The sequence below is a fragment of the Oxyura jamaicensis genome, chromosome Z, assembly GCF_011077185.1.
Source record: "Oxyura jamaicensis isolate SHBP4307 breed ruddy duck chromosome Z, BPBGC_Ojam_1.0, whole genome shotgun sequence".
NCBI lineage: Eukaryota > Metazoa > Chordata > Aves > Anseriformes > Anatidae > Oxyura > Oxyura jamaicensis.
Window position 1 is genome coordinate 29,023,113 of NC_048926.1, and position 17,387 is coordinate 29,040,499.

The 17,387-nt window shown below is 39.0% G+C and overlaps 1 protein-coding gene across 1 annotated transcript in view; it reads right to left on the reverse strand.

The window, feature by feature from the left end:
* The window catches only part of LOC118156098 (histone-arginine methyltransferase CARM1-like), a 76,985-nt gene that overhangs the window by 41,585 nt on the left and 18,013 nt on the right, over positions 1-17,387 (reverse strand). Inside the window, exon 2 of the mRNA XM_035309885.1 lies at positions 12,291-12,416. Within this exon, the coding sequence (XP_035165776.1) occupies positions 12,291-12,416 (126 nt within the window). The remainder of the gene's footprint in view (positions 1-12,290; positions 12,417-17,387) is intronic.

Consider the following 17,387-nt stretch of genomic DNA (forward strand, 5'->3'; position numbering starts at 1 on the left):
TTAATTCATCTATCTCCAGAAAAATAGATACTAAAAATCCTCTCTATTACATGGCAGTAAAGATTCAGGAACAAAAGAAGGAACAGCATTAAATCTAATTCAGCGCAATCTTTTCACAAACTTTTAATCACAACTCCACATTCTACACATTGAACATCCCCAAGGACTGTGACTCGACCACTTCCCTGGGCAACCCGTCCCAATGCCTGACTGCTTTTTCTGAGAAGAAATGTCTCCTAATTGTTTTAATTGTTGAAGAGTAGTCCTATTTGTTCAACTATTTGTTTTAATTGTTGAAGCGTAGGGGCATGATATTTCTCTTTTTCCACTCACCAGGGACATCAACCAAGGACTTTTCAGCTATGATGGAGAGAGGATTGGTAACTACATCAGCCAATTCCCTCAGGACCCTGGGAATCATGTCATCAGGTCCCATAGACTTGTACCTGTTCAGATTCATCAGGTGGTCTCAAACTTCCTCTTCGCTTTGATCCCCCAGCCTCCACCTACAGGTTCAGGGAAATGAAAGACTTGGGAAGCCCATCTACCAGTGGAGGCAAAGAAGTTGCTGAGTACCTCAGGCTTCTCCACATCTGTCATTACCAATCACTCTGCTATGGAAACTCACTCCTAATATAAGAAATCAGCCACCTATAATTGCTTACACACTACTATTTTCACACCTCAGTCTATTTTAACAAATGTTAAAGGCACATGGTGGCCCTTGGGGACTCCTCCCATCACTCCAGCACAGCAGCCCAAAGGACGCTGGGTCCTCTCTTGTGCTCTTCAAGGCTCTGTGCAGAAGGGCTGCCACCTCTCGTGCAACCACTGGGGATGGGAAAGAAGCACTCACGCAACCCCCAAGAATCAGCAAGAGTTCTTTATTGCCGGGTGTTTGGTGGCTCCAAGCCTTGGAGCCTAAGCAACGATGAGTAGGGAGCTCGCCGGACCCTGCTGCAAAGCTGTTGGTGTGCCCTAATGGCACAGATCAAAGATCTGACAGGGTAGTCCCAGGTCTGATGTGGCCGAGGTGGATCTACTTCCATGGGTTCCTCCGCCTATTCTTGTGGACCCAGATCCATGGGCTCCACGGTGTTAGGCAGGAGGACAGGCCAGTCCTTGCCCGGGACTGCCCACATGGGACGTCTTCCATCAGGTATGTTTTCAGGCCAGGGTGCCAAATCAGGGGGTTGCCAAGTTCCACGTTTAGGTCTCATGCTGTTGTCCAGTTCATTTCCAGGCACAGAGTCAATGCTGCCATCTGTTTTATGGCCACAGCTGGGTCCCACACTGTATTCTGGCCGATAGGCACGCCTCTGCTCCCCACGGCTCTCTGCCTCACGCTCCCACCTTCGCTCCATGCCACCACTGCACGGCTGGTTAGGCCCAGGCCCCCTGCTGCTGTATGTCTGAGGGGCCGGCCTGTTCCCCGCATCGCTGTGGTGCCAATGATATCTCTGATACATGTCTGTGGGGCAGGCACCAGATGTCCCCTGGGCACTGTTGTATTTTGTGCTGTCCCTCTGCCCATGACACATCTTCGTCTTGTTAGTTGCCATCCTTCTCGGTGCTTCCCCAGACCGCTTTGCTGTGCTCACACCGAGGACGGTTGCCGCTCGCCTTGCTCCTTCTCGAGCCTTCTTCCTGCCACGTACGCTGGCTCTCAGAGGACCAAGTAGCTGAGCAAGTGGCAGGCCAGCTGCAGCGGTCCTGTTTTACAGGGCCTGGGGCAAAGGCCCGAGGCAGTGATGGCCACTGTGACCCCAGCAAGCCTCTGTGATGGAGTGGTCCGTGCGAGGCCAAAGGCGGCTGTGTTGGGAGAGGCCTGGAAGATGCCCTCACGTGGAGGAAGCAGGAGGCTGGGAGGGCTGGGGGGGTTGAGGGCCCCCTTTTCTGGGGCTGGCTCCCCTAGGCCATATGAAAAGTCCACTCTTGGCATGAATTTGCTACTCTGTACTTCTTTTCATCTGTTCAGTGATTGTCTTTTTCTTCTAAACACTTACAAATAAAGCATTCAAAAAAATCTTTCAGTTGCTTCTACTTACTAAATAGCAATAACTAAATACCAGGTTTAAGGAAGGAATTATTCTTGGAGATGTGAATTTAGGATTTTGTTTAGTTTTTGAATGCAAATAGTTAAAGGATTCAAAAGGAAATCACTTAGGGTATTCAAAATTGCCCTGGAAATTTTCATAAGAATTACTACCAGTTTCAAATATTTTCTGAGAAATGTTTCAAATATTTTCTAAGAATTCAGATATATATTCATATACGTGACTCTCAGGGCAAACTGCCAAATAATAATTTTTTGCATAGTAAGAAATGCAGAATTATGTATATTAGATACAGAAAAAATTGAGTAAGCTATTGTGCACACTTTGCACATGACTTAAAGTACACAGACCACTTTGTCTCTCTTTAGCACAGACAACCAAGATCATGTTTCTCCCTTTTGTAGACTGTCCCAAAAGAAAGCAAAGCATTTCTCTTGAGTCTGTGTTTTATATCCAGCAAGTCTATTTCTTATATCCAACAACTATTTACAATAGCCTATCTTCTCTCCATTTGCTTCTGCATGTAAATACACTAAGCTGTTATCTTCTTATTTTTTCTATAAAGGAAATTCTTTATTAGCTTAGCCATCATTCTGCTTGTGATATGAAATATAATTTTATGTGCATATTGATTAAGGTCCTTAAAATGAAATTTAATTTTGATCTTCCTAAGAATCTGGGAACTTAATATGTCATACAGAAAAATACATGAAGAACTGTCCCTAGCTTTTATGAAAACTGGATTTTCTTATTTCTTTAAGGATAGAAGGGGACAAGAAAAGAATCTACACCAAAACCAGACAGCCTGGACTACTTTATTTTAAAACCAGGTGACTTATTTTAAAACCAGGAGTTAAGCATACAAAACCAAAAACGAGCAAAGTATTTTTCAAGAATATACAAAGGCTATTTGATGTTAATCCTCAGTCCTATGTTCTTCATCAAATTTCTAGCACTCTACAAATTTTTTCCTTTGAGGCTGTGGGGAATTGACTTTCTCATCTCAGGGAACAATCAGCTAACCTCTTCAGATCTTCTACCATCTTTACAAAATCAATCTTGGCTATAATGCTTCTTTATTGGAGGGTATTGCCTAGTAATCTGAGTGTACTGCTTAGAATGTCACCACTTTTTATTCAGTCCTGGATTTTTCCCTGTTTATCTAGATTAAAAAATAAATAAATGAATTTTTGAAACAGGATTCTGCTTACTCATGGAATTTGTGGGGTTATCAGGGGTTATTCCTGAAAACAAAAGGTCTTCTGCAAAATCATGTGCTTTTGTTGGGGTGTAGGGGGGGGGGGGTGTGGGAGGGGTGGGCACAGGTACTTCTTGATGCCATGCTAAGCCTTCTTTCTAACCTCCAAACTATTTCATTAGCTTTATTGTCTGGGAAAACTGTAAACTGGGAAGAACACAGAAACTCTTCTTAAACAGTCATGGCTGTCTTCAAAGAAATATCTTACAATTTTTACTCACTGAAAAACAAATCCCTGTGCTCTCACCACCCCAATCACTCAAATCAACCAGCAGGCTGGAAAAAAAAAAAACAAAAAACAAAAAAACAAAACAAAAACAAACAAAAAAAAACCAACAAAACAAAACAAAACAAAACTTTACAAGACTTACAGACATGTTGCAATAGTGTCATATTAATGGCTCGAGACTTTCAATTACAGAGGTAAGAAGAATATTTATTGTCTTTTCATTTATACTTTTATGTATATCCCCCTCTCACAGTACAGAATGCATTACTAGATTTCAGAACAAAACTCTCACTTACCCAGCCACTGAAAAGGCAAGAAGCACTTCCAATTTTGTAGACTAAAGTGCTTTTGCAATAATCTCGTTTAGAAAAAAGATATGTAAATAACTTCATAAAAGAACATTAAAAATATAACTCTTAAACATTTTCCTTGAAAGCCAAGCTTGTTAGGATTTTGATTTGTTTTCATTTCCCCATTTTTTTAGTTTTATGTCTTATAACAGGTACTCCTCTGAAAACTTTCACCTTGACAGAAAGCTGTAGTTTGCTGAACAATGGGGGAATTTGTCTGTGAAGGTTTGACTAGACATGTATCTCAGCTAACTCATATTTGCTGTTAGATATTGAACCTGAACTAAGTAATTGTACAGTTTGATAACTTGTTGGAACTATTCTGCAGATATTGCTATAGTGATTGATAGCCTAAAAACTGCACTGGGTAGACAGTGAATTAAGGTCAACTAAAACTGATTCTCATGACCAAAGAGAGTAAGAATATCCTCCCAAAGAGTTCTGCTCCCTTCTCAAAAAGGAAAGAAGCTCCAGAACTCTAGCAGTTTCCACACGGATATTCATACCCTGCTCCCGGTAATTTGTCACTTGAATGGTTGCACACTGCATAAACAGAACTTCCGTATTGATTTATCTTTACAAAGTGCTTATCCTCACAGCAGAAGACACATACAAAACCACAAGATAATAAAGTAGTGCACCTCACTCATCTGGTTAAAATAGATGGATTCTATTACAAGACCAACGGGTGAAGAGAGTGGAGTAGTAGCAAAACAAAACAAAGCAAAACATAACAAAACAAAAAGATCTAGCATTAAACTTGGATGGCTGATGAGGGAGAAATGGAGGGAAAATAAACACAGAACAAAACAAAACAAAAAATCCATACAAAGAATAAGAGAAAAGAAGCCCAGTGGGGAATAAAAAACAACAAAACAACAACAACACAAACAAAACAAACACAAAAACACAAACCACATAGAGCACCAATCCAAAATAACGATACTTTCAATAAACCAATAAATAAATGTATTTACCAACAGACATTTGATTTTCTGATCTATGGAGTTTTGCTAAAAGCCTTAGAGAAGTGCTATTCCCACAACATTTTGCATTATGTGCTACAGGCAACTAAAATGCAATACCTATATTATGCAGTCAATTTGGCCTAAAATTGATGACAGGTATACAGTCATAACTTTGAATGGGTTTGAAAAAAAACACACACAACATACAATCATAGAATTGTTTAGCTTAGAAGGGGCCTTAAAGATCATCTAGTTCCAACTCCCCTGCCATGGACAGAGACATCTCCCTCTAGACCAGGATTCTCAAAGCCCCATCCAGCCTGGCCTTGAGCACTACCATTTGGAACAACAGAGTTGAACAATATCTAAGTAATAAAATGCCTGCTTTGGGAAAAAAAAAAAGCAGAAATAGGAAGTAAAAATATAGTAAACACATCAAGGCTAGATTACCATCCAAGATGTTCAAAGCTGGAGTATTATCTCCAAAAAAGGAAGAACATCTTTTTGTTTTTATTTGCTTGTAAGGAGACTTCAGACATTGTGATGGTTTTACTCGGGTGGGTGACCGAGCTCCACCACAACCGCTTTCTCACTCCCCCTCCTCAAAGAGGAACAGGGAGAAAATACGAAAGGGGCTCAAGGGTTGAGATAAGGACAAGGAGATGGCACAGTAATTATTGTGACAGGCAAAATAGACTCAGCATAGGGAGATAATAAGATTTATTGCCTATTACTAACAAGCTAGAGAAGTGAGAAACAAAGGAAAGAAACCAAAAGCACCTTCCCCCCCATCCACCCTCTTCCACCTCCTCCCCCTCAGTGGCGCAGGGGAACCGGGGAATGGGGGCTATGGTCAGGCTAGAGCAATTCTTCTCTTCTGCTCCTTCTCAGTCACTCTCGTCCCCTGTGCTGTGGAGTCCCTCCCACGGGATGCAGTCCTTGCTGAACTGATCCAGCGTGGGCTTCCCACAGGCAGCAGCTCTTCAAGAACTGCTCCAGATATGGCTCCGTACCACGGGGTCCATCCCTCGGGAGCAAACTGCTCCAACCTGGGTCCCCCACGGGCAGCAGCTCCTGCCAGGTCACCTGCTCCTGCGTGGGCTCCTCTCCACGGGCTGCAGGTCCGGCCTGGAATCTGCTCCGGCAGGGGTCTTCCACAGGCCGCAGCCTCCGTCGGTGCAGGGCCACCTGCTCCACCGTGGTCTCCTCCACGAGCTGCAGCGTGGAACCCTGCTCCACCGTGGTACTCCATGGGCTGCAGGGGGACAGCCTGCTTCACCATGGGCCTCACCACAGGCCACAGGGGACTTCTGCTCCGGTGCCTGGAGCACCTCTCCCCCTCCTTCTTCGCTGACCTTGGTGCCTGCAAGGCTGTTCCTCACTCCTCTCACTCTCCCAGCTGCTGTGTGGCGCAGCATTTTTTTTTTTTTTTTTTTTTCCCTGTCTTAAATCTGCTCTCACAGAGGCACAAAACAACATCACTTACTGGCTCAGCTCTGGTCAGCAGTGGGGCCCTTACCAAACATGGGGCAACTTCTAGATCCTTCTCACAGAAGCCACTCCTATGGCCCCCTGCTACCAAAACCTTGCCACATAAACCCACTAAAGACATTCACAGTGACGCTTATTAGAAGTACCTTAGTAAAATTCCAGGAATGTTCACCACACATAGGCGAAAAAGCTTCCAAAGCTTCCAGAAATCCTTAAGTTTACATCTGTTTGACAGCATTTGTTCAAAAGATTTTTGATACACCTTATAACAAAATATACAACATTTCATAGTCATAAACAGAGCAGACTGGACTAATAAGATTCTGTTCATTTTAAAAACTCATTTATGAATACTTTAATCACCATTAGAAAATTTTGCTCTGAACATGACCGAATATTAAAACACAATTTGCAGACTGGGTCACTTAGCAGAATACTACTTTGAGATTCAAATTTGGCAGTGTACTTCAAAACTCTTTTATTAGTCTTGATTTCTGCAATGGGAATGGTTTGTTCCACACATACTACTCAGGGAATCATTTCAAGCATCAGCACATTAGAATTCAGTGCTTGGAAATTCAGTCAGCACTCAAGGGACTCAATCAGTTGTACATTTTTACAGGAAACATGACTTAACGGCATTGTGTCATGCTGCATCAGAAGCTGGATTCCACATGTTCCAAATCTCATTATTAATTTCCTAAGTCATACTTTTCCCAAAGCAAAAATCTTTTACATTTTTAGCAACAGTAACATACACTTTCTGTGGTAAGCAGAAAGTGAAATAGTGTACTACCTCCCAACTACATATTCTAACTAAAATAAATTTTCTTCTAACAGAACATTCCATCTATTAGTAATTAATTCACATTTGAACTAAAACAAAAATGAAGCCAGATTCATAGAGCAGTCAGTTATTATCAAGAAGAATATTAAAGCAGTACCTTTAATTCAAGCATCATTCACACCATAAAGCAATGTGAATTAGCAGATGCAAAAGTTTCCCCCCACGTCAGTCTCACACTAAAAATGTTATCTTAAGAATATTCATAATTCATAAAATGACTTTATGAAGTATCTAAATTTAAATATTTCACTTTCTTTAGAACAACCATTAGAGTTGTATTAAACAACAGAGAGACAAATGGGTTTTAAAGCTGTAGTTAGATTTACATAAAGGTTGCAAAAATTATTGTCATATTGCAAAACTCTTAACATTATATTTTTGGAACTTTTATATATATTAAGAATTGGATCTTTTACTTTATTCATCTTCAAAATAATGTGATTTTATATAAACAATCTTCCTCAAAATACACCTTAAGCTTTAATGAAAGATGAATGCTTTAATCATGCTTTAATGAAGAAAGATTATTTGGCTTAATACAGTACAATAGGATGAAATGGAAATATTGAGGCAGAAATGGTTGATGTAGGTGGCTTACTTGTGTCTACTAGATGTAAAGAGCCACAGTATTGAAAGTCTTGGTATATGAAAGGTCTAGCAACACTTAGGGAGAGCCTCGTTGAATGGGTAGACACAGACATGTCTTGCTGTCTGGTAGCACAGAACTAGTGGCTATTTATTTTTAGAGTAGTACAAATTGCTCAAAAGCTGGGAGATTTTTTTTTTTTTTTTTTCCAATCCCCTTTAATTTTTCCTCCCAGGAATCAGAATCAACAAGTATTTTAAAATGCTAATGCTAAAAAACATTCCCACAGAATTGTTCAAGGAAAGTCTGGAGAAACAAAAAGTACTGAAAATAGTGCCAGAAGCGCTCAGGCCTTGATCTTTTCATTAGATTCTACACCTTGAAAACAATCAGCTCAAAACACTACAGAGCTTTTGTATAGCTGCCTTTAATTGGATGGAAAAAAGCAATGCCATAGAAAATCAAAGACTGAGACAGTGGCAAACCCAAAGGTCTGAACAGCAAGACTAATGGATACAGCAGTAGACACAGTCACTGGTAGCCTCCTCTGTTCAGATTTACAGATAGATGAACAGTCTCCAAAATCACATTATGAGTATTTGTTCTTGCATACTGTAGTCCTCAACTCCAAACACAACCTGGAAGATTATTAACAGACACCTATTTCCTTGGAATCTGAAGAGGTCAAACTGATGGCTGCATATTCCCAAAGACCATCCAGTGTTTGGGATAGACACATACATGATTTAAGTCAGGGAAAAGACCTACAAAGCTCAGAGTCACTATATTACAGTGGACAAATGCAGAAACTGAAGTACAACCCAGAACCAAAGTCTCTGCCCCAGAGGTGATAAGTTAAGGATGAAAACTGTGCATGCAGTATGGCTTAAAAATCAAACCCTTTCTGATTTGGGAGTCATTTCAGTAGTAGAACCTCCTACTACTTCTTTGAGACCAGCAAATGCTAGATTGCAATTACTGTCTATGTGTTGAAAATTCTCTTAAAAAGTTGCACCTCATTGTTCATGCAGTAAAACTCTGCATGAATTTCAAGTTGCAATATTAAAAACATTTGTGGATTTTACTGTATTTTAAATTGACTGAAACAAAATAAGACTTAGGCAAGCCAAACTCTTTTTTTCTTCTGCTGAAAACTAGAGTCACTAGTTCAAACAGAATCTAACGAGCAACCATGGTGTCATTTTGGTTGTTTACTTCGTGAACCTTATTATTATTCGGTAAAAATTTTTTACATTTAAACAGCTGAATAGCTTCTTTCCAACTACTTGGTCTCCAGGTAAATCCATGATTTGTCTCTACTTACTGTGCTTTGGCTTTCATGACTGAGCAGTCATGGAGTCACACTAAACTGAGAGTTTTTCTGGATGAAATTAAACCAAAATATGCATTCCAGGAATAAAATTCAATAGTCAATGTGTATTAAGTCTATGAGAATAGTCTAGATCTAGTTCAAAGTACACACACCCTCTATTCTTGCTTCTTCCTCAGAGAAGTACAGTTTCCATACCAGGTCCTTGGCACCAATTGCTCTGTTCTACAGATTGGTTTCTTCTGGACTGTTTGGTTAACGGGATCATAGCTCAATAGATCAATATGTCATTCTGTGAAATAATAACTGAGGGGAAAAAAATCACCATAAGACATACTCCATTCCTTTGCTTAAATTATACTACACTAGCAGCATGTGCAGTCTGTATACGCAAAATAACTATGAATACCTTTAATATATGTATCACATGTACATTAATATGTATATACAGACACACAGTTTGATGTCTCTATCTCAAATCTGTATGTGGATATCCACAAGTAATATATGCTATAAATAACTGCAAACTGTAAGAAGCCTATTTTTATTTTCCTGTATTTGTGCTTCTGTGTAAGTGGCACAGATAATTAGAGCTGACAAGTTTTAAGGTGAGTTTTGCTAGTAAATAAACATCTGCAAAGTACTGGTATGTCTAATGTCTGGATGCACTCTGAAAGTGGCTGGAGAACAGAGTTAGGTTTGGAAGAGAAGGAATCCACATTATGCCAAAATCTGAAAGAACAGTTTATACTGTGCTCATGAACAAATTCTGTGCTAAATTAAGCAGGGCATTTCCACCATGGAGTAGAAAGCTACATACCAAATCTGCCACAGATGAGTTACAGACTGGTTGGTTGATCTGTTACAGAGAAATGATCTTTGTTTTGGGGGGAATAATAAAAAAAAGAAAAAAAAAAAAAAAAAGCCTTTCGGCTACTAACTTTCATATTTATTGCCTGCATGATCCTTCTCAGATGTTTAACATATGTTCAGCAGGAAATGGAAGATATAGTCTGTGATTTATGATGGAAGCCAAACAGCTATTCTCTGTGTGGGCACAAGTAGGGCATTAATTTCCCTCTCTCCTCATTCCTTACTCCTCACCTTCCTCTACCTTCCTAAATTACAGAGGACTCAAAAATACTAAGGCTTTTACATTGCATTTTCATAGTTAACACTGTAAACATACCAACAAGGAGTTTTCAGACTTTTTTGAATTACAGAATCATTTTTATTTATAATACTATACACATATAAACCTTTGAAAATTCATAAAAGTGAGACTAACCTCTGCACTTGTATGCAGTTAAAAGCAAACACACAAACTAGATATACTTAACATGTAGAAGAAGGTACCAGGAAACTATTGCGATGGCGTGGGGAAAAAACATCCTATCAGTGACTTTCAGGTTAACACTGCATGCAAGACAGAAATATTGACGCTCAATTTTGTCATGTTAAAAACCAATCAGAAATAATAAATGAAGAGACTATCTATACTGTTCTTATCTATTTCATGACATTTAGCTATATAAATTACGTAAAGATAAATCACCAAGGAATACAGCTAAAGAGGGGATTGAATTTACCACTTAATCTTCAAAGTACCCCTCCCAGGAATAATATCATACTGTGAGGAAACAATTTTTTTTTTTTTTTCAAATACTTCTTTTTAAAGGAGGAGGATAGAACTAATAGCAATTTCTTTTGTCTTGGGGTCCCAAACAATCAGTGCCTGTTGGAATCAGGACCTTCATTAGGTAAGTAAGACATGGTAGAGACTGTAGACCAAAGAGTAGAGAAAAACCTGTCCATCTGCCGCCTTAATTACTTGTTATTAGCTATCTATGCAATAAGCCAAGCAAATTACTGAACAACCTAAAATTAATTATCTCTTCAGTTATGATATCGTACTCTGCCAACACCAAATTGCAGGCTCAAGAGAAAGAGCTCAATGAAAACACAATGCTGAATTGTAATTCTCAAGTACGTAAGTTAAAAACAAACAACAAAACACATAACAGCAGCACAACACTAACAGTCATTATTAGGTTACATTCATATTGTTTTGCAAACTAAGAGATTGAAAATGTGAAAAGTTTTTCTTGATGAATACAGATGAAAGGTAGGACTTTGAAGGCCACCAAGACTTGGCACCCAACTGAAAAATTGGGTGAGTCTAAAAACTGCATTTTCTATTACAGAAAGACTGAAGAGGGCATGTATTGTGTCTGTGTGACCATTCAGAGTTTCTATGAGCTCATTGCACAAACCCATATATGTCAAAATTCTCAGCCTTTGATGCTTCGAAACACGTACGTATCTTTAAATAAGCTGCCAAATAGCAAATGTGAGTGTGACTCAGTTTTGTGACTCAGTTTCCACACAACATAAAATGGATTCCTCTGGAAATCACAAGTCCTGCTGATGTAGTTCTGCTATGTTAGAGCTCCTGGTTCTTGTTAAAGAGGAAGCTGTATGTTACCCGTAGTTACACAATTTCAAAATGAGTTGCATGGCTGCAACTACTGCAACTACACACTACTCAGAATAAACAGGCAATCTTTTGAATTTGCTTGCAAAAAAACTAAGAATGGTTTTGAAAAAGCCAGTAAGAAGACGTGAAGATAGTACATAATAGAAAGTAGCAGTTGTTGGATTTATTAAAATAACGTGATTTAGAACCATAAAAATATAGACTCAACATTTTACTAAACTAGTTATGTTTCTGTAACAGTGAGTTTCCTTTTACCATCACTACTTATAAAATATTATAAGAACTGCAGGTGTATATTAAAGTAATTAATTATTCAGATGAACAGATCTGTAAGACAACATCTGAGTGTGGGACAGCAAGTGGCAGATGGCTCATATAAAGCATTACATGTACCAGTTATTACAGTTCATTAATTTCAGTCACATGAATCTGTTATTTATATCTGCTTTTTCTTCAGAAAATGAATTTGCAGTTGCTTTGTTAAAAACTTATATTCCCCATGGGAATGGTCCATACTCCAAAAAGAGACAGTTGCAGTGGGTCAGAGACAGATGAAGTTGTGCAAAACATCATTACAAAATGTTATATTTAAATAGCCAGCATGAAACAGTATTAGAAGACCAATACAGAAGGATGACAGGACAGAGAAGATAGCCACAAATGCAAGATGTACTTACCAACTTGTGACTTGAACCGAAGCAAGACACTCTTGTATCCCAGTGTAATTAACAAAGACTCTTTTCCCACACGACAGTATTCGGTGTTTCTGTTAACCAAGCATTTAAGCACACAGATGCCATCAGCTGAAGGGAAAAAAATACTTCAGAAAACTTTAAGTGGTTAAAAACAAAGGCATATGAAGAACTAGATGTCTCTTTTGATTAACAATATACATAAACATCTATCTGAAGTATACAACTTGGGAGCCAATAAAGTTTCTCTAAACTGTTCTTACTTAAGCTGATTTTCCAGTCATCTACAGCTTTGCAAAAAAATCATTCAACTTACCATACATACTTTCTTGAAGTTGCCCTGTCATCAAGAAGGAAAAATAAGTGCCTAAATTATTTTTTTACCTCAATCCTAACAAGGTCATAAATGAACTTTATTTCTTCTTGTTTAGTTTCCACAATCCCATATGAACATTTCTTGAGAAGCTGCTCAAGCACATGAAATGGCAGAGAAAAGATTCAGGAAGAAATTACATCAACTAAACATGACATAACCCATCTTTTTTTTTTCTTTTTTTCTTTAAACACACACTACACACCACCCCATGTGTGGCAACTATGAACAAACCTACCACGTGAGGTAAAACAATGCAATTTTTTCTAAAAACAAAGAACACAGGGGTACATTAGAGCTAGGAGTCAGAGCATCAGAGGGCAAGCTTGTGTGTTGTGCTGCTTAAGGAGGGGGATCAGTATTAGAAGCTTCAGTAGTACAGTAGCCCATACACACTGTCTTATTATCAGCACTGCAGCTGTCAGGAGGCAATTGCATGAACACATGAAGCAGGATGCACATTATCACTTCCAGAAACCTGAAAGAGGTCAGCAAACACCATGCACACAGCAGCTACGGACATGGGCTAAACCAGGCAAAACTTTTACATTATGCTTTTTATTTTTCTTTGCTATATATGCCTTCACCCCTCAAACAGCAAAGCTCCGAGATTCCATTGCCCTGGACAATTCTTTAATTCATTTTAGTCAACTCTGCTGCAGTTAACTTCCTCCCATGCACATTTTATCCTTATGGAGAAAAATGATACAATAAATAAAATAAACAAAAATTAAAAGGCTTAAGGGAGAAAAGAAACAAAATAGAGAATTAGAACCAAAAGTACAGGAATTAGCAGCAACACAGAAAACTGATATACTGCAATATGTTAGAAAGTGTGCAGGAGAAAAACCGAAGGACAGCCAGAACGAAAGGGAAGAAATCACACATCTTGAAAAAGCAGGACATGATAAACAAATTATTAATAAAGGTTCAGTAGAAAGCTAACTATACACTGCTCACTATGTTATTGTGCTAACAATGCTTCATAGAGGGCAAGAGGGCATACACAGACACATGGAGCTACCACAGAGTACATTTTGAAGCCTTGTATTTGTAGCCTCTTCCACAATTTAGGCTTGTGAGCAAACTGAAGGAACACTGGCTCTGTACTTCTGCTACAGTAGGCCAAACATAGTTGCACACCTGGCTATTTTTCCACAGCTTGAGGACTTTTTCCTTAGCATTAGCACTAATTTCCAAGGCTTTATTCACATTCTACTACTTTATAGTGTTTGCACCTATTGTCTTGTGCATAAGTCTCAGACTTGGGTAATGAAAATTCTTCAACTGAGAAACCATTGCACATTCATGTATTTTAAAATTAAAAGTATCCATCAGCTGATCCATTATACAACTCTATCCTCAACATTAAAATGTTACTTCCACTGTAAATCCCTGTAGCACTCAAGGGACAGACTAGCCAAAAGGAAGCGGGAAGAAGACTTGAAATAACACTCACCACTTCCTCAAATAATGGTGATGAATATACCCATATACAAGCTATTCCCTACTCACCAGCTGCTCCTTTGCTTTTAGCCTTCTTTTCCTTGGGCTGAACAAAAACCAGCACCCTTAACCTCATTTTGTAAACCATGTGTTATAGTTCCCTAACTGTACGGGCTTACTATGGTTTGCCAAAACATTTCATAGATTTGCAAAGTGGTAAGCATGTAGTCTTCTGGAGTTCTGTTTGGATCACGTCTTCTTATATTTCCCAAAACCTAAGCTTGAAATCATGAGTACTGAAAAAACAATCATGTTAAGTATAAATGCAAAACACTCCATATATACAATAGAGTGGGAACGTACCCATTTCTGCTTCACACTGTCTATAAACACCCACAAAAATGGTCTTTTTACCTGTACCTCAATTCATTCATACTCATCTGACTGACAATTTCTAAATAGGCTGACGCAATGGACCTTCTAGAAACATACGTGCTTTCTAATATTATTTCTCTACCTCACAGTTACAAGAAAAACATCCTTTCAAAGTCTTCCAGTGGACCCTTAACACTTATTCTTAGAATCACTGCATAATCCAGGCTATAAAGGTTCTCACCAGGGCTCCAGTCCAATGTTGTGTTAAAAGCAGAATCAGGTGAGAAGTCAGACTGGGTTGCACAGTGCTTTACCCAGCTAGGTCTTTACGACCTCCAAGGATGGAGATGAAAAACTTCCCTGGGAAACCCATTTCAGCACCTTGTAACTCTTGCAGTATGGTGTTTTCACTTGTATCCAGTCAGTATCTCCCCCATTTTCAGACACCCTCAACCCCATGCCTGAACTTTCAGGGCCATTTCTTATTGAACACAAAGTGTAGATCGTAACCATGATAAACAGGGAAGGTCTCAGGATAGACCTTAATGTGGGTAACCAGCCTCCAGATGGGATACTGGAATACACTCATTTTAATGAGAGATGCAGCCATTTTTTCACACACCTAACTATCCACTCAGATAACCATAATATCCCAAGTTAGTTACAAGGATGCCTTGTAAGGATGTAAAACTGTCAAAAGTCTTCCTGAATTCGAGGTAGACAATATCCACTGCTCTCTCATCATCCACATATCTAGCCATCTTATCACTGAATGCAACCAGATAGATGAAGGATGAAGACTGCTGTTCCCACATTGTTATTCTATGCACTTGGAAATGGTTTCCAAGATGACTTGTTCCACTGTCTTCCCTAGAACCAAAGCAAAGCTGAGCTTCCTGAAGGTCTCCAGATCCTTTCTGCCCTTGCTGAGAAAAGGTGTAACATTCCTTTCCCCATTTTTCAAGGTCCTCCCTGGAGCTCCATGACAGAATGCCTTCACAATGACATCTACCAGTTCCCTCAGCACTCTTGGATGCCACTGACTCTGTCCTCTTTATGGTAGTTCCTTTCAGCTTTGTACCACTCCTAGACAGAGAGGACAGGTAAGCCTTGTTAATGAAGACTGAGATAAAGAAGGGACTAAGTACATCAGTCTCAACTATGCCTCCTATCACAGAGTCACCACCCCATTCAGAAGCAGGATTAAACTTTTTTTTTTTTTTTTTTTTTTTTTGAAACGATAGCGCAGCAACAAAAGCTCTTGTTATCCTTGACATCACTTGATAGTTTGAAGTCTAGCTGAATTTTGTCTTTCCATGTATCATTCCTTCAAGAATGGACAAAGTTTCTACACTGCTTTTGTGTAGCCTGTCCCCGCTTTCCTGTACACATCATCTCTACACTGCATCTCTGTCATGAATTCCCTATTTAGCCAAACTCATCTCCTGGTTCTTCTCTTCATCCTATCTGGGTGGACTGTTTGAGTGCTGGGAGGATGCTGTCCTTTAAAGACCTGTTAGCCCTAGAGCTCTTTCATCTTTTAGAGTTGCTTCCTATGGGGTCATACCTACCAGTTCCCTGAGCAACCTGTCTGCTCTCTTCTGATATCCATAAACAGTCCTCTGCTACTCTTCTATCTCCACTCCAGATCTTCAAATTGTTTCCATGATTGGTACAGCCAAGGCTACCACTGATAATATAGATCCCCTTTCAAAACTTGAAAATATGGATTTGTTGCAGTACTCCTGTAAGACTTCTACTGGTGTCACCAGGCTTTTGACTAGTCCTTAAATATGTAGGTATGCATATTAAGTGAACTCAGATCTTGACTTTCACTAATGAAATGTGCTAATTTACCTCAGTATTTTTTTAGGTGCTTCATCTTTTGCATGAAGAATGAGGATAAGTGCCTGTGTCATATCATGTGTGAGGTCCAAACACAGAGACATTCAGAGCTATTCAGAAACCTACACAGAAAACAGTGTTGGAATGAGTCATCCTTGATAACATTCCACAGACATAATAAAATCTTTTACCAAAAATGTTTGTATATTCTTCCTAGAACATGGAAGATGCTTCTATATAGAACATGATGAAAATTTCTAAAGTTTGCTGCATTGGAAGGATGAAGAAGAACTGCCTCTAAAGTGAACAAAAATGCATGTTATCTATATGGTGATTTTTTCAGACTAATCAAATCCTTACATAGTACAGTATTGCTCAATAGCCATGATAACGACTAGCTATTCCAAAACAAACTGTACAATCGTCATTTAAACACCCTTCCAAGCAGAGAAAGTGTTTTATCTCACAATGTATATTAACTTTTTCTCAAGATAGTCAAACTGTAGAATAGTCATTCAAGGGTTATATTTAATTCAGGGCAAAGATGATACTATTCAGCCAAACCAGGGAAAGCAGCTCTTCCAAAGAGGTGGAAAAGGTAGTCAAAAGCCTTCCAAGAGCCTTCAGGCTGCTTCTTCCTTATCAAGAGACTGATAATGCCTGCAAATGAGGCTGATCTGAACTTAAACAGGATCCTAAACACAGATGTCTGTATGAAATAAATATGTAGTCTGAGTTTGGCTCCTATACTGGTAAAGGAACCAAGGAACACAGAATCTGCTAGAGTGTTATTGGGAAGCTTGAGAAATCAGTAATCTTAGAGAAGATAAAACAACAGACATTTGGGAGTTGACCTAAACACACAGTTAGACATCCTAAAATGCTTTAATTTTTATTTCAATGTGTGTTCTTCCAGAAATGTACATCTATGGTGTGTATATATACATACATATATATGTGCATATATATAACTTTTACTGCCATTATGGGTCACAATTCTATATTTATTCTAGACTACCTTGCCAACATACAGTTATAGTGGT